This window comes from Schistocerca cancellata, chromosome 1, assembly GCF_023864275.1.
Source record: "Schistocerca cancellata isolate TAMUIC-IGC-003103 chromosome 1, iqSchCanc2.1, whole genome shotgun sequence".
Taxonomy (NCBI): Eukaryota; Metazoa; Arthropoda; class Insecta; order Orthoptera; family Acrididae; genus Schistocerca; species Schistocerca cancellata.
This window is the reverse complement of record NC_064626.1, coordinates 574904466-574923758: the sequence shown is the minus strand read 5'-3', so window position 1 is coordinate 574923758 and position 19293 is coordinate 574904466. Positions and strand designations below refer to the sequence as shown.

Genomic DNA, 19293 nt, shown 5'->3' with positions numbered 1-19293 from the left:
TGTTCCCTTATGCTCTCCCTGAAACTCTACAACCTCTGGTTCTTTCAGTTTATCCAGGTCCCATCTCCTTAAATTCCCACCTTTTTGCAGTTTCTTCAGTTTTAATCTACCGATCATAACCAATATATTGTGATCAGAGTCCACATCTGCCCCTGGAAATGTCTTACAATTTAAAACCTGGTTCCTAAATCTCTGTCTTACCATTATGTAATCTATCTGAAACCTGTCAGTATCTCCAGGCTTCTTCGGTGTATACAACCTTCTTTTATGATTCTTAAACCAAGTGTTAGCTATGATTAAGTTGTGCTCTGTGCAAAATTCTATCAGGCGGCTTCCTTCATTTCTTAGTCCCAATCCTTATTCACCTACTACGTTTCCTTCTCTCCCTTTTCCTACTGTTGAATTCCAGTCACCCATGACTATTAAATTTTCGTCTCCCTTCACTATCTGAATAATTTCTTTTATTTCATCATACATTTCTTCAATTACTTCGTCATCTGCACAGCTAGTTGGCATATAAACTTGTACTACTGTAGTAGGCGTGGGCTTCATGTCTATCTTGGCCACAATAATGCGTTCATTATGCTGTTTGTAGTAGCTTACCCGCATTCCTATTTTTTTATTCATTATTAAACCGACTCCTGCATTACCCCTATTTGATTTTGTATTTATAACCCTGTATTCACCTGGCCAGAAGTCTTGTTCCTGCTGCCACCGAACTTCACTAATTCCCACTATATCTGACTTTAATCTTTCCATTTCCCTTTTTAAATTTTCTAACCTACCTGCCCGATTAAGGTATCTGACATTCCCCGCTCCGATCCGTAGAACGCCAGTTTTCTTTCTCCTGCTAATGACGTCCTCTTGAGTAGTCCCCGCCCGGAGATCTGAATGGGGGACTATTTTACCTCCGGAATATTTTACCCAAAAGGGCGCCATCATCATTCAATCATACAGTAAAGCTGCATGCCCTCGGGAAAAATTACGGCCGTAGTTTCTCCTTGCTTTCAGCCGTTCGCAGTACCAGCACAGCAAGGCTGTTTTGGTTAGTGTTACAAGGCCAGATCAGTCAATCATCCAGACTGTTGCCCCTGCAACTACTGAAAAGGCTGCTGCCCCTCTTCAGGAACCACATGTTTGTCTGGCTTCTCAACAGATACCCCTCCGTTGTGGTTGCACCTACGGTACGGCTATCTGTATCGCTGAGGCACACAAGCCTCCCCACCAACGGCAAGGTCCATGGTTCTTGGTGGAGGAGGGGGGGGGGGGGGGGGGATCTCTGTGTATAAGTTTTCATTTAAACAGGTTCCTTGGTAATAATATCCCAATAACTGGAATTGCTTGCCATAATCTTCATGTTGTTATATTCCATAGGATGACCAGTGCCAAGACAATGTTCTGCAATGGTGAATTTGCTTGGCTGTTGCAAATGTGTGTACCACTTATGCCCAGTACACCAGTCCTCCACAGTCCTGATAGTCTGAAAAATGTATAATGTACCAGAAGAGCAAGGAATACGGTAGGTACTTGCCTTACACAAGCTAAGATTATCCTTTGCACAACCTAAAAGAACTCTAACCTTAGACAATGATTGAAAAACACACTTCACATTATATTTCCACAAAATACAACCAATCCTGTCCAAAATGCTCCCCTGCGTAAGGCCAAAAGTCCATAGACTTCGGTGCCACCTTGATATTGTCTGCACTCAACCTGTGTGATATTGTCTGCACTCAACCTGTGCGCATTTGGTCAATAGCACAACACACATCTGATATCTCTGTCACTATAACCCTTTTGACAAAAGGTGACTTCAAGATAACTCAGCTGACAAACTCCCAGGGTCAGAGAAGACATGGACCATGTGAACCAGGGTATGAAGTACATCTTCATGTTGACCCAGATGGTGACAACTAACAGCTTGCAGGTATAAGTCACTGGGAGTAGGTTTCAGGTACAAGGTTCATACAAACAGCATACTCCAGTGTACCATCCACCTTCCTCCTGACCAACACATCAAGGAAGGTAATGCAGCCATCCTTTATCACTTCCATTGTCAAATATATATTTGGGTGGATTGAATTCAAGTGTTCTAAAAGTCTTTCAAATTCTCACTGCTTTGAGGCCAAACAAAAAACATATCATCTAAACATCTGAAAGATACACAGGCTTCAAAGCCACAGACTCAGAGGCACATTCCTCAAAATTTTCCATAAATAGATAATAGTAGTTGACAGTGAGCATCCCGTCGCAATTCCATTTGTCTGCTCATAGTACTGGTCATTGAATAAACAATGACCAGCACTCTGAGCAGACAGATGGAGTTGTGATGGGAAGCCTGTTGTCACCTATGATTGCCAATTTTTTTATGGGAGATTTTGAGGAAGCACCTTGGAGTTGGCTGCGTTGAAACCTGCATGGTGGTTTTTGTTTATTTTTTGCAAGAATTTGAAAGACTCTTTAGAGCACCTAAATTCAATCCACCTGAATATTTGTTTCACAATGGAGATGGAAAAGGATGTCTGTATTCCCTTCCTTGGTGTGATGGTCAGGAGGAAGGTGAGGCAGATGGTACGTAAGGACATGCCGTTTATAGGAAGCGTACTCCCAGTGACTTGTACATGCATAGTTGTCATCATCTGACTCAAAGTGAAAAGGTACTTTGTACTTTTATTCACAGGGCACGCGTCATCTCGGACCCTGTAGTTCATCAGCTGAGCCAGCCCATCTTGAAGTCACCTTTTGTCAGAATGGTTATAGTGAAAGACAGATCAGGTGCATGTTGCACTAACAACCAACTGTGCACCGGGTGAGTGACGATAATACCGAGGTGGCACCAAATTCTCTGGCCTTTTTGCCATATGCAGGAAGCATTTTGAACATGGTTGGTCATATTTTGCAAAAATATGGTGTGGAGTGTGTTTCTCAATCACCATAGGGTCCTTTTAGGTTCTGTAACGGATGATCTTGGTTTGCTTAAGGCTGGCGGCTATCGTATTCCTTGCACTTGTGGCATGTCAGATTATCAGGACTGTGGAAGACTGGTGTACTGAGCTTGAACGTGACTCTCATGGTGATTTGGAGATCAATATGATTTTTTAAAAATCGGAATCCCAATATTTCATTTAAAATTTGAAAAAAGTAGCAAATTTTATGTGTAAAATGGTACATTATTTAAAGTCATGGCAAGGTTCAATGAAGGTCAAATAAGCAAATATGTTTTTAGTTCTAGTAGGGATTAACTCAGAAAAGAGGAAGAATACCATAAAATGCAATGTTAGATACAAATTGCAAGGGACATTGCGAGGAATGAGAGGTGTGGGGACTCGTTGTGTGACTTGTAAATCAATGATCTACATTTTTATTAAGCTGTTTTTCTTGCAAATGACAAAATAATGTTTACACATTGCAATGTAATTATTTTCACTAATAAGTACATTAACTGAAACTTAAAATTCAAATCTATCTTCACTCCTTTAAAAACTGAGTCACAAATAGAGGTTCTCGTGAAACAAGACTCAGCCTTCGAATGACCTTCTGTAATTAACTTTAAGATTATGGTAATTGGCAGTCAAAAGTGACTCGTGTTGCCCCTTCCAATTTGTATCTAACATTGTATTTTCTGTATGCCTCCTGTATTCGGAGTTAATCCCTAGTAGTACTGAAAACATATTTGCTCATTTGACCTCTGTTGGGGCTTGCCATGTATAATGTATCATTTTGCACGTAAAATTTGCCATGCTTTCCAAATCATAAATCAAGTATTAGGATTTCCATTTTAAAAAATCACTATAACATCCAAATAATCATGAGAGTCACGTTCAAGGTCACGGCCATCTATAGCAATGCATGACTTTCTTCGCCACCTACAACTTTTACCTCATATGAAACGTCCCCTTAGAACATTTATTCATGACTGTGCTTAAACTGACACACAATATTTTTCAGCGCAACGCAATCTGACTTTCAGAAATCCCTACAAAGGAATGGCCCTGACTAACATTAACCTATACCTTTCACAAATCACTTACCTCACAAAAATCTTCATTACTCGAACTACTGCAATGCAGCAAGCGCCATTACTGCCAGCTAAATAAAAGATTCAAACTACGGAAGTCACTAACTACTGATAGGGATAGTTAGCAAATGAAAGATTTTAATAGAGAACAAACACTGTATTTACCTTAATAATCATAATATATATAGCAGTTCAATTTCAAAACTCCGCCATCTCTCTCCCCACATCCACCACTGCTGGCGGCTCACCTCCAACTGCGCAACGCTATGCGCTGTTCACATCCAGCTGCCGCTGCCCAACACTACAATGGCAGACAACAATGCAAACTAGCCACAGACTGCACACAGCACAGCCAGTGATTTTCATATAGAGCGCTACGTAACGTTGCCAATAAGAAAACATAAACAGCCTACTTACATAAAGAAAACATAAACAGCCTACTTACATAGCCCCCATGCTCCCCACAAAAAATTTTACAAATTGTTTTGGCCAGTGGCCAATAATGATTTGATAAAATTTTTCATAATTGCAATAACAAAGATTTCAAATGCACACACTTATTAATACAATGGTGGTCAAAAGCTAAAATTTTCAACATTTTGCTATGTTCATCTCTATCTTGAATTACTCCCCATTATGCGTTAAAATGGTCCACCCTGTGTATGAAAAAAATACAGGAAGTATGAGAGATGTTAGATCTAGCAGACTCATGCTGATGCCTGCCCTTGCCCTCGTTTGAACAATGAATAATGCTGTCTTCTCCAAACATGTTTTGCGACTTAATTACTAGTATGCTTGCAAGCATGAAGGCTATGAGAGAAGAAAGAGTGAGTCAATCCCTGTTAGTTAATGCAATACAAGATGGACATCTGAGGAAAGTAAACTATAATTTTGTGTCCTTGGTGTTAAAATGTGTTTGGCTGCATAAATATTTATCACATTGTAATTAACAAAATGACAGCATTCAAATGCATGTGACTGGCTAAAGGTATTTGGAATGTTAGAACTGAACTAAAGGTTGCTGTGTGGCTAGGGAGAGACAAATGTTACTCCGCAAATCATAACAGTCAAGTTAACACACAACTGTTCACTTGCATCCTATTAACATTGAAAATATGAAATTCCCAATAAAACTGTTTCCAGGTTCTGATAACATGACAGAGGTAAAGAAAGAAAAATGGGGTGAAAATGGTGACTATTATTAAATTTTCTATCTTCTTTCTTCGGTATGCAGACATCAAGTTTTATAATCCTAGGTTATGTATTTATTCTCAGTATATTTAAAATAGCTTGTGTATCTCATGCTGTAAGTGTGTGAAAATTCTTTCCAGTTAATGCGTGCTCGTGAATCAGCACTTTGGGACATGGAAGAGAGACAAATACTTGAGAAACAGCAGCTTGCCAAACGACAACTTAAGGATGTTTTCTTCTTACAGAGGCATCAGGTATGACCACACATATATCAAGAGTTTAAAAATATGGTGTATCAAAAAGAATCATCTGATTTAATAAAATCATAACTAATATGTTATTTGAGATATGTGCATGAACAACATACTGTTTGAAGGAGCAAAGTCTCAAGTTTTACAGGGTCCCCGCTGTGCGCCCTCTTCAGTTCTAGTAAAAATGGTGTTGGGACAACAGAAAGTGTTTTGTGTTCTATGTTTTATGCAGTACTGGTCAGTAACAACTGTTCAGCTGGACTTTCATACTAGGTATGGTGTGGATCTTCATACAGCACAGAGCATTAGATGATGGCATGAACAATTCCGGGAAACAGGTTGTTTGTGTAAAGGCAAATCACTGGGCCGTCCTTGAGTATCCGACACAAGCATCAAACGTATCCACCACAGTTTCACAAGGAGTCTGCAGAAATCCATTTGCCTTGCAGCTCAACATGCCCCCGATGTCTGTCAGGTGTGTGTTGCATTGACGTTTACACATGAAACCATACAAAATTCAGCTACTGCAAGCTCTCCGTGAATGTGACAAACAACATGTGGAGTTCTGTAATTTCAGTTTTGGCAAGATGGAGGATGACAGTTTTCTTCCACGCTTAGTATTTAGTGACGAGGCAACATCCCATTTAAATGGAAAGGTGAACTGTCATAATAAGAGATATGGGGTATGGAGCAACCACACAAAGTTGTACAACATGAGAGGGACTCTCCAAAATTTAATGTGTTTTGTGCAGTTTCATGGGGAAAGGTTTATAGTCCCTTTTTCTTTGCTGAGAATATTGTTACAGGAAGCACATATCTCAATACGCTTGAGAGCTTTCTTTTCCCACAGTTGGAGACTGATTCGAACTACTTCATTTACCAACAAGATAGGGCACTGCCACAGTGGCATCTGGAAGTGCGGGAATTTTTATATCAAAGGATTACTGAACAATGGATCAGTTGCAAAGCGGACCAAATGATTCAGCCTTACATTATTGGCCTCCAAGGTCTCCGGACCTGATAAATGTGATTATTTCTTGCGGAAGTTTATAGAAGACTGCCTTTATGTGACTCCATTACCAGCAACAATGAATGAACTGAGATATAGCATAACAGCTTCGGTGAAAGCTTTTACTCAAGACAAGTTCACTGGACTGTGTTACTCAAAACAAGCTCGCTGGACAGTGGGAACAATTTGAATACCACATTGACATATGCTGCACATCTCAAGGGGGGTCATTTTAAACACCTGTGGAAAGGTATGAAAAAACTTTTTTGAGTTTTCCCATTCATCAAAAAACAAAATTAATTGTATATGTTTATTAGTTTCAGAAATATAGACGCCAAATCGGATGATTCTTTTTGATACACTACATATCTGCCAGTTTAGCTAAGGACCAAATTGTGCACACTCTGTACAAATGTTCACTTCATGCTTTTGTCTTGTATTAGTGACAAGAAGGGCTACCGTCATCCTAAATTTCATGTTATAAAATTGATAGAAGGGAACAATTTCTGAGGTCACCACATCCACATCAAAATAACGTGTTCCAAACACAAAATGTTTATACATTTCTCCCTCTCAACTTTATGCTGTTTCATACTGCCCAGAAAATCCATTTACATGGATTGTAGTAGCTAGATTACCTTCTAAAAGTTTTCTTTCAGTTAGAAAATTAGTAGAAATTAATACAGAATCAATACTTTTTTGTATCCATTATTAGTATCTCAACTTGTACAGCTGCGGATCATCAACAGTACCTGCTCTTTTAGTCATGCTTGTAAATAGTATCACAAGTGTTTGATGTTCTCCTCAATTCGTTTCTCTCCCATGTTAATCTCTCCATGCTTCCCATTACTATAATCTCTTCAAAACTGCTTTAGGATTGACACTTTGGCAGGAGCCACCTGGTGGTGCAAAACTGACTTGCCATGTCCTGCACAGAACACAGACATGATAACACATTTAATTTTTACTCACTCAGACTTGGAAACTGTTGGATGTATAAAGATGGAACTAGCATCAGTGTCTCCTGGAAGGGCTGCACTATGTTTTCATGGTATTTTTATTCATAATAACAAATGAAAAGTTTATGAAAATGTATTTCTCGACAGAGTCACTGAATTTTCGACATGGAGAAACTGTTTTTGGTATTTAATTTGTGTGTTCTCATAATTGTAGGAACGCCAAATATTGTGTCACATTATTACAAAAAAATAAAATAGTAGTAGTCTTCTGGATTATATACCCATATCATTGACATGAATTTGTAGAAGGTTTTTGGAAAATATTCTGTGTTCCATTCTTATGAAATACCTTGAAGAAACAATATGTTCACACAAACCAGTGTGGGTTCAGAAAATATTCTTGTGAAACACAACTGGCTCTTTATTCACACAAATAAATGAGTACTGCTGACAGGGATTTTCAAGTTGATTCCATATTTCTAGATTTCCAAAAGGCTTTTGATACCATTCCCCACAAGCAGCTCCTAATCAAATTACATCCATATGACTTATCATTTCAGTTGTGTGACTGGATACATGATTTCCTGCCAGAAAAGACACAGTAATTGAAGGGAAGTCATATGGTGAAACTGCAGTGAGAACTGGGGTTCTCCTTGGAAGTTTATAGACCCTCTGCGGAACTTAATGTACATCAACAATTTAGGAGACAATTGGACCAGTTCTCTTAAGCCTAGTTTACACTAGAGCAACTGGAAGCAAACACAGGAGAATGAGCGTTTGCAGAGAGTTTCAGTGTTCACTACCCTTCACTTGTATCTGTGAACAAACATCTACACTAGAAGCAATGAAAGAGAATGAGAGATAATGAACACAGCCTATGAAAGCTGTATTATTGTTTTTTGACTCACAGGACATAACAATATATAGTTAGGGCCACAGTGCAATTTTAGTATTCAGAGAGGATTTTTCTTCATACAAGCACACTGTTTCTGATGAAGTAAGCAAAATCGCATAGGGAAGGTAGTAGTTAGATGTCTGAATTTTGTACATATGTGTGAAAAGCTTGGAGGTAGTACAAATGAAATTCAGCTGAAGTTCCACTTTTCCTTAGTATTATCACCAAACTTTGCACATACACTACTGGCCATTAAAATTGCTACACAACAAAGATGACGTGCTACTGACTCGAAATTTAACTGACAGGAAGAAGATGCTGTGATATGCAAATAATTAGTTTTTCAGAGCATTCACACAAGGTTGGCGCCAGCAGCGACACCTACAACGTGCTGACATGAGGAAGGTTTCCAACCGATTTCTCGTACATAAACAGCAGTTGACCAGCGTTGCCTGGTGAATCATTGTAGTGATGCCCTCGTGTAAGGAGAAGAAATGCACCATTACGTTTCCGACTTTGATAAAGGTCAGATTGTAGCCTGTTGCGATTGCGGTTTATTGTATCGCAACATTGCTGCTCGCGTTGGTCGAGATCCAATTACTGTTAGCAGAATATGGAATTGGTGGGTTCAGGAGGATAATACGTAATGCTGTGCTGGATCACAACAGTCTCGTATCACTAGCAGTCGAGATGACAGTCATCCTATCCGCATAGCTGTAACGGATTGTGCAGCCATGTCTCGATCCCTGAGTCAACAGATGGAGACGTTTGTAAGACAACAACCATCCGCACAAACAGTTTGACGACATTTGCAGCAGCATGGACTCTCAGCTCGGAGACCATTGCTGCGGTTACCCTTGACGCTGCATCACAGACAGGAGCGCCTGCGATGGTGTACTCAATGATGAACCTGGGTGCACAAATGGCAAAACGTCATTTTTTCGAATGAATCCAGATTCTGTTTACAGCATCATGATGGTCGCATCCGTGTTCGGCGACATCGCGGTGAACGCACATTGGAAGCGTGTATTCGTCATCGCCATACTGGCGTATCACCCGGCGTGATGGTATGGGGTGCCATTGGTTACACGTCTCAATCACCTCTTGTTCGCACTGATGGCACTTTGAACAGTGGATGTTACATTTCAGATGTGTCACGACTCATGGCTCTACCCTTCATTCAATCCCTGCGAAACCCTACATTTCAGCAGGATAATGCACGACTGCATGTTGCAGGTCCTGTACGGGCCTTTCTGGATACAGAAAATGTTCGACTGCTGCCCTGGCCAGCACATTCTCCAGATCTCTCACCAATTGAAAATGTCTTGTCAATGGTGGCCGAGCAACTGGCTCATCACAATACGCCAGTCACTACTCTTGATGAACTGTGGTATCGTGTTGAAGCTGCATGGGCAACTGTACCTGTACACGCCATCCAAGCTCTGTTTCACATAACGCCCAGGCATATCAAGGCCATTATTATGGCCAGAGGTGGTTGTTCTGGCTACTGATTTCTCAGGATCTATGCACCCAAATTGTGTGAAAATGTCATCACATGTCAGTTCTAGTATAATATATTTGTCCAATTTATCATCTGCATTTGTTCTTGGTGTAGCAATTTTAATGGCCAGTAATGTATGTTTGTTGATGCTTTTTTGCTGGCTTCTTTTTACAAAAGTAAAACACTAATTGCCAATGACTAACATAACCTAAGGAAAGGCTACACGCTGGTTATTAACAACTGGAGACATTTATATTAGTGATTGTTTCGTCTCGGATGGTTTCTGATATCTGTAGTGACATGCAAGTATAGTGCAGTAAAATAATGAAATGTGAAATATATGTTTGACATGTTGCACCGGCTACTTGATAAAATATGTTGCGTAGTTTGTTAGAGAGCAGATAACATGATCTCAGGCAAATCATCTCCATTTATAATCAAAAATCTCAAACAAAAACTGGGTTCACATGGGTGGAACCAAGTTTCAGAGTGTTTGCAGATGGTGATGTCATTTACCACCTAATAGTTATGATAAGATCAAAACTAATTGCAGTCTTTTATAAAACAAGATATCTGCATAGTGATTAGCTTTGTTGGCTGATGAGTTGTGGGTCAACAGTTCAAACCCGGTAGCAAGCAATTACCTGTCACTTAGTGTTTATCATTTCTCATTTCTGAAAGATTTTTGAAATATGTTTGTAAGGCTTTGTATGTTGTGGAATATCCAATGTTTATGTAAATACTAGCATTCTGTTTTTGGATTTGGTCTTTAGTGTGGTTACAATTTACAATGTGACAATTTTTTTTGTAGATGCTGATTCGACATGAAAAAGAATTGGAACAAATAAAGCGTATGAATCAGAGGAAAGAAGAAGAACTATTAAAACGTCAAGCCATTGAGAAACGTGCATTACCAAAACGCATTCGTGCAGAGATGAAAGCCAGGGAAATGATGTTCCGTGAATCAATGCGCATTAGTATGACTATTCAGCCCAGCCCTGAAGATGAGAGAGAGAAGCTTAAGAAGGTAAGTGCAAGCTTTCAGTGCTTACTTCTAAAGTTTATATAAATCAATGCTGTTAAATCTGGTTGTGAGGGTTACGTGTTTTATACAGATATTGTGACATTGGTATGCTTATTATTTAAGAATTTGACTTGTGTTATGTTTCTAAATATGTTTGTTTGGTTGATTATTTTCCCGTGTTGCATTTTTAATGTTGGTTAAAGTATCAGTTGCCCAGTATAAGATAAAGTATTCATATTTAACACTGAAGGTAATGAAGCTATGCAGGTATGTACAGAAATGTAATTTATTTTAATGTAAAAAAATCAGTAACTATAATTACAGTAAGGTTTCTCCCAGAGTAGTTACATTAAGGTGGACTATATGGGTGAGAAATTAATTTAGGAATGCCATGGGAAATGGAAAGCTGAGTACTGAGAACAGTGAGTAATTGACTGCTGTTACTCCAGCACTCAAAGATAATTTGACAGCCCTACTACAGAAAGAGACTCCACAGAAAGAGTTAATTGTGCATTATAAGAATAATGAAAGTATGAACAGATTTGTCTTCTTGAAAGAAATGAGTTTCATGCATCATTATTAATTTCCAGCCGGCCGGAGTGGCCGTGCGGTTCTAGGTGCTACAGTCTGGAGCCGAGCGACCGCTACGGTCGCAGGTTCGAATCCTGCCTCGGGCGTGCATGTGTGTGATGTCCTTAGGTTAGTTAGGTTTAATTAGTTCTAAGTTCTAGGTGACTGATGACCTCAGAAGTTAAGTCGCATAATGCTCAGAGCCATTTGAACCATATTAATTTCCATTTTATTTTTATTTTGTGTTCTAAGACATTTTGACTGTTTAGCCATTCTCAAGAAAACGTTTAACCCATTATCTCCATATGTTTTGGGTTACAGTTATTGGAATGATCTGTTTCCCATAAAGCTTGAGGCTGTAAGTGATTTTTTTTTTAATGTGAGATGTATGTCAGCCGTCATCATGTTTTTCTGAAGGTTGGGTATTATATTTAAGGTTTGTCCAAACATCAATATCCAGCAGTATGCAGACTAATTCTGTTGTTCATGTATACTGTTTAAAAGTGTTTGCTTCACATTGGTAGACCAGTTTCCTCTTAAGCTTGTCAACACAGGGGATCTTTTTGCCTATAGGAAAATAATATGCAAAATAAGATACAATTATTTCTACCAAAGCGATTTAAAAGTAATACAATAAACATTTTTGTTCGTTATACAGGGTTATTCTAAATGATGGACCCATTTTCAAAACTTCGTATTTATTCCAAGTACAAATCCAAAATGAACAAGCTTTGTACCAGTGAAAAGAGGAAGTTTCAAAGTTTTTTTTTTTCATACTGTGTGATATAAATTTAATGATTTGTAATTAACTAGTTAATTAGTTAAATTAATAATCAGAAATGTGATAAATGTTAAATGTGGCCACCATTGGCTGCACAGCAAACATCGATGCGGTAGCCAAACTTGTCCTGCACATGCAAAAGCATATCTGCTGTTACTGAGTGCATGGCAGCAGTGATCTGGTTGCGCAGATCATTCATAGAGATTGGTAGAGGTGGGAGTAAACAGCTTCCTTCACATAACCCCATAAGAAATAGTCGCAGGGTGTGAGATCAGGAGATCAAGGTGGCCAAAAGTGCAGAGCCAGGTCCTCAAGTCCCCTGTGACAGATCCAGTGCTCAGGAAGGAAGTCATTGAAAAAGCCTGTTACATCAAGGTGCCAGTGAGGCGGAGCTCCATCCTGTTGGAAAATGAACTCCTGGGAATCTTCCATAACTTGAGGAATCGGCCATTGTTCCATCATGTCGGGGTATATGATTCCCGTTAGAGTTCTTTCCGCGAAGAAAGCTGGTCTATAAATCCTTGTACAGTATACAGCACAGATTGATCTTCGGTGAGTCTCTTTCATGTTGCAATGGTGAATGTGGATTTTCAAAACCCCATATGCAAACATTGTGTCTGTAGACTTTTCCACTAAGGTGGAATGTCACTTCATCACTGAAAATTGCACGCTATAAAAATGCATCCCTTTCTGTGCAGCGACCATGGAATATAAAATTATAAAGAATGTAGCAACCAGTCGCGGAAACATAATTTATTTATCTTGTTGCAAATCGATTTCGACTGATATGTCTTCATCAGTGCATTTTTCTATCCGATACATGGCATAAGTAGGAGTACTGTCCTTGGCAGATTTCTATCATGATAGAAATCTGCCAAGGACAGTACATGATGAAATATCAGTCGAAATCGATTTGCAACAAGATAAATAAATTATGTTTCTGCAGCTGGTTGCTACATTCTTTTATAATTTTAACGTTTCTCTGTGTCATTGGGGGTGAGAGCCTGCACAAGTTGTAATCGGTAGGCCTTGTACAGCAAACGCCGTCTCAGAACTTTTCATTTAGTTGGTTGGGGTGTTCAAAGTTCTCAGTTGGCTCTGTTGGTAGATTGACTGGGACTGCCCACAAAACTTTCTTGAATCCGTCAGACATGGTGCTCTGACACACGCAGTTGGCCTGTGCTTTTTCCTTTGCACACACTCCAGTCTGTTTAAATTGCTTAAACCAACAGCTAATGCTTTTGCAAGTTGGCATTTGAGTACTGAATTTGGTACGAAATGCCCGCTGCACTCACTTTTTGCGAACTCAAGAATGCAGAAAACCTTATGTTCCACAGTCGCCATCTCACTCACAGCTGACTGTGAAATGTAATGACCGTCCTATTGCCGCACGAACTCCACCAGCTGCTTCTGAAACCATCACCGCCTGCCCACCACCACCCGCCAAAAACTTTGAAACTTCTTCTTTTAATTGGTATTGAGCTTGTTCATTTTGGATTTGTGCTTGAATACATATGCATTTCTGAAAATGGGTCCATTATTTAGAATAACCCTGTATGTTATGTTTTAAAAATTGTTTTCAATATGTTAAATGTGAATGTGTATATGCAAACTGTAATCTAATCTGCCCTTGTTCACAGTTCCAAATTGTGTGGGGTAAAAACCATTGTTTTGACAGGCCAGAACAGTGTTTGACAAAAATCTATTTGTGGGCAGGATCAAGTTTATATTTATATATCACCCTATTAAATTTCCAGCATTCCTATAAAACACAAGTAAATGTTTGATTTAATCAGTGCCTCCACAATAAGAATAGAGAGTTAATCCACAAGCATAATCTACTAATGATGAGTATGACAGCTCCAGTTGCAATTGATACTCTCTCTCTCTCTCTCTCTCTCTCTCTCTCTCTCTCTCTCTCTCTCTCTCTCTCTCTCCCCCCCCCCTCTCCCCCCCCCCCCTCCATTTAAGTTAAGTTACAAAGTATTCCTCTTACAATTATACTAATCTTTCTGCAGTTCCAAGAAGATGAAAAAAAAAGATATCGTGCTGAACAGCAGAGAGCTGAGATTAAACATCAGCGACAGTTGGAAGAGCTCCGTGCTACATCTGAAGCAACAATTCGTGAGCTGGAACAACTGCAAAATGAAAAACGTTAGTATCTGTTTTGCATGATTGTTTGATGTAAAAATAATAGTTGATGCCTCTAGAAAACTATTTATTTTATGAAGTAACAAGACCATAATGAAACTTTAGTAGTATTTTCACATAGCAAGAACAATAACATAATTCCAAGTAACGTCATCTACGTGCACGATTTTGATATTTGTGTAAACCCAACATAACGTTGATGCTAGAGACATATCGTACCATTGCAAGAATTTTTTTCATCATGTTCTTTGTAAAATGTAAAAATGTGCATTGGATACCGTATTTACTCGAATCTAAGCCGCACTTTTTTTCCGGTTTTTGTAATCCAAAAAACCGCCTGCGGCTTAGAATCGAGTGCAAAGCAAGCGGAAGTTCTGAAAAATGTTGGTGGGTGCCGCCACAGCTTACTTCTGCCGTCGAATATATGTAGCGCCACACAGGCATGCTTTGTAGGCACAAAGATAAATACTGGCGCCAAAACCTCTGCGTCAGGAAATAAATTTTAATAAAAAGGTGGAAGACAAGCTTTTTTCTCCACCCCGAGTTTCGACCACTGCATTTTCATACAATATCCAACGAAGTAAATACAAATTCCGTATTGTTCATCTTCGAATGTAGCAGCATTTCAATGTACTACGAAAATCCGACTGTCAAGACTGTTTGGGATGTTTGTCAATATGGCCAACTCTACGTTCTGAAATTTTTTCCTATCTGTGAGACGAGTTGGTTGCTAATAGGAACTTTTACAAATTGAGAATCACATGCAGTATTCTCGTCACCATAAGAATAATACGAATATAAACATTTTGCCATGTATTGTTTCATGTTGGCTGCTATCTCATTTAAGTCCTGTCTGCCTAATAAATTACGAAACTAGAGTGAGACAACAGCAAATGCGGAGGAATATACATATCATGTCATGTTTATATTCGTGTTATTCTTATGCTTAATAGTGATACAGTCAGAAATGAAGCACAGCAATTGACTAGATTTTTAAATCTACGATGACTCTAATTTCTGTGTAGAATGTAATGTAGTAAAGAGGCGCCTGCAAAGATTTTCAAACGGAGAAAAATTTTCGCTAAACTCTCGTTCAGAACATCTTCTGTCATACGCAGTCCATTATTTGGTTCTTGTTGATCATTATCAAAGAAAGCAGCAGTGTAAGTAACAACAAACAGCAGTTTCTTGCCATTGTTTCGCTAATGAGACGATTCCTCTCTTTTTTTTTTTATTGTAAGTGGCGGTAGCACGCACAAAAGCAAGCCATGCCGCGAGCGGTGACAGGCCATAAACACGCACTATCAGAATGCGACAAACAATGCATGACACAGTACAGTAATGCATTTTCAGCTTAGAGTGATGTAAACACCTATAACAAAGAAAACTGCACTTAACAGATCGAAAAAAAATAAGCAATCAATTCAAACAAGACGAGGCACGCGGAAAAGGAAGGGTACCCGTATAAATACGGACGGAGCGCCTGACGCATAGCAATGGCTACCTGGTAAAGCTTAACTGCTAAGCTTACGACTCGAACCAAACTACTGTACCTGTATCGTCATTCATTCGACCTAAATTGTGTCTCATATTACAGTGGACTAACTTTGTTTCGATTTGGAGATGCGGCCTATATATTCTCTCTCCCCTTGAATTTCGAGTCTCAAATTTCAGGTGCGGCTTAGATTCGGGAAAATTTATTTCCTTGATTTCGAGTCTCATTTTTCAGGTGCGGCTTAGATTCGAGTAAATACGGTATACAGACCTGAAAAGTATTATAACAGTTCATATGAAGTATGGACCATTGTTTGGATGACTAATGTGTTCAGAAACTATATTTTTGGTAACAGTTTGAAAGAAGAGCAGAATTGGGCAGAAAAGGCATTTAAAGCAGAAAAGCTTTTATATTAATGAGATTCTATATTGTGAAGTGTGCTTACAGTGCAATATGTTGAAGGACAAGACTAATTTTGATCAGCCTACAGGATTTGTTTGGCTGAAAGGAGTAAACAGGCTAATAAATGTCCAGCACATTCAACGCTTGCCTCTTCACACGTGGTACTTGGTTGTGAACAAGCATAATTTGAGTTAGTTTTAAATAATATTGCAAAACACATGCATGTGGCAGAAATAGATTCTTGCACTATTTAAAAGGGAAAAGTAAGTACAGTGGCATCTCGTTAGCACATTTTTGAAGGGACAAAGATTGAAAGCAGGAAAATGTATTACCAAAATATACATACTTTGGTAACAATTTGATTTTTTTCATCATTGAAAATGCAGAATTAAGGGTACCATATTTGTCAGTTTGGGGTAATATGTTATCTCTGTACACCATACTTTCTCACATGCTGTCGCTATAAATTATAATTCGAAGTGTGCATTTCAAGAACGCATTTGGGATATGACACCCAGAAACTCTCAGAATTGTGTGTTAGTATGCAAGAAGCAAATATTTGTTGAACACAGTGATACTGGCTAGTCCAATATGCCAGGCAAGTACATTTCTTCCATCAGCCAGTAGGAATGCAGGAAAATCATGTGATGTGAGACATAGCATCCAAAATACAAACCGGGTAGGTTTTTATATTCATTCATGAAACACTACTCGTTCAGCGCCTCTCTGTTAGTGAATTACTGCTAGTAATTGAATAGGGTAGGGGTTGTCATTTCAGCAAGCTAACTGGTATATCATACACCTTAGCTGAACTACACTATAATACAATAAGATATAGTAGGTAGTCATGTCTCCACAGAGATTGGAGAAGCATAGAAATAGTTGGCTGTTTCATTTGGCTTAATTGTAATATTGTATTGTCCATTTTAGTTAGTATGTTTATCATTTCTTCATAGACTTAAAAACTCAAAACATAACGCTTAACTGTGCCCAGTGCTTCAATAGCTTTTGATATTGTAGGAACTGGCAAAGGTTCTGGGTCATCCTCGTCTTCGCTTTCTTCTTGTTTCTCTGCCATCTGTTCCCAGAAGGCTTCAGCAATAGTTGTGGGCTGACAGACAGCAATGCCTTTGTCACATTCAGTATATGTTTTGAAACTAAGGTGTTTTCTTCTTGCACCATTATTTGCTGCCATTGCCCAGTTGCAATTCCTTTGTTTTCTTGTGTGATGCTATCTGTAAGTATTTAATGAAAGCCAACCTTCTTTGAATTAACTTGAGGGAAGCCAATTCTCTACAAGAATCTTCACACATTTTTATAATGCCTTGGTCAAGTAGCTGAAGGTGGATTGTACAGTTTGCAAGGAACAAAAATTACATTTATATTACATAGATATGACTTATCTTGGAGGGGAGGGAGGTGGGGTTGCTACTTACTGTTTGGTAAACAGTATGATTTTCCTGTTTCTAACAACCTAGCCTTGAATCCCAGATGCACAAGAATTGTTTGAACATAGTTGTTGCTACCCAAGTCTTCATATTAGGCATATTTTTACAAGGATATGTCCACACTTTTTGTGAATGTTTCGCCTTTCCAGTTGTTAGTGGCACTACCTTTTCTGTTTCACCTTCATTACAACATAATAAGGCAGTTAGCCTCTCTTTGCTAAATTTACTGCTGTGGGATTTCTCCTCTAAACTCAAGAGTTTTTCAGCCGTAAGGTGGAGAAAAAATAAGCTGCTTTCATCTCCAATTAAAAAAAGAAAAAAAAAAAAAACATTGGGCCTGCATCTTTCTATGATTGATGAAATAGTATTTTTCTGTGACTGAATGGTGTTAATGTTTACACTTCCAGCCTCACTTTGAACATATTTATACAGTAAATGATGATGTTTCTTGAACCTTTTGCTCCAACCATTGGCTGCTTTTGAAATCTGAGAGTCCCATCTTTCGTGCTGTATATGTTGCTTTAGCGCAAATCACAGTACCATTAATTGAAATCTTCAAAGTATGAGCTGGTTTTATATGCTTCAGTAGTATGTTTTCCAGTTGTGGAAACTAACTGTCGCACGCTCAGTTTCTTTTGCCATTTCCTCCTTCCAAACGTGCTGCTTTAATTATTTTTCATTTGCTCACTGTTGCATTTAATGCTGATGGAGGAATGTTCAATTCTCGTGTAATATTAAACAGGCTTCATGTGTGAATTTTTGGCCACTTTTCTTCATGTGTTAACTGTCTCACTGTCTTTTTCTCCAAGATGTATCAGTAAACCCATTTGACATCAAAATAAATAAACAAACATGGACAGAGAGTCAGTTAAATGCTAAACACACAGGACATCAGAGACTGAGTTACACTCTGGTAAATATTCGATTTATTGTTTGGCTCAATTTCTTCCCTGCTTCCAATCTGTACTTGATGGTAGAAGTCGGAAAGTTTTGGCACTGAACAGCACTGTTTACTTGCATATTTCCTCATCCCATGGCCGTAATCGTCCTCCTACCAGAACTCTTGGTGGCAAAAGTCATGAGCCAAACATCACCTATCCTCCAAATTGAAACGTGCTAAACAGTGGGCAAGAATATATAAATGAGTCATTTTAACATATGCTTAATGCAATTAGGACCGGGACTTCCAAAACTGGATGCACTTTGCAGGAAAATGCAGTAATGAGGGAGGCACTAATGAGATTCCACTTTACATTATGGGAATATAAGTTTATTTTATAATACTCAATTCATATTGACAATATAATTAGAACAAGAAACACATGAAAATTGTGAAAAAAGATTTACATGCACTCTCTCTCTCTCTCTCTCTCTCTCTATATATATATATATATATATATATATATATATATATATATATATATATATACACTTAAAAACAAAGATGATGTGACTTACCAAATGAAAGTGCTGGCAGGTCGACAGACACACAAACGAACACAAACATACACACAAAATTCAAGCTTTCGCAACAAAATGTTGCCTCATCAGGAAAGAGGGAAGGAGAGGGAAAGACGAAAGGATGTGGGTTTTAAGGG

The 19293-nt window shown here is 38.7% G+C and overlaps 1 protein-coding gene across 2 annotated transcripts in view; it reads left to right on the top strand.

The window, feature by feature from the left end:
• Window positions 1-19293, top strand: part of LOC126181890 (serine/threonine-protein kinase 10) — a 175393-nt gene that overhangs the window by 123139 nt on the left and 32961 nt on the right. For both annotated transcript variants that reach the window (XM_049924808.1, XM_049924807.1), the window contains exons 20-22: window positions 5350-5463; window positions 10636-10851; window positions 14218-14353. In XM_049924808.1, coding sequence (XP_049780765.1) covers window positions 5350-5463; window positions 10636-10851; window positions 14218-14353 — 466 coding nt within the window. The remainder of the gene's footprint in view (window positions 1-5349; window positions 5464-10635; window positions 10852-14217; window positions 14354-19293) is intronic.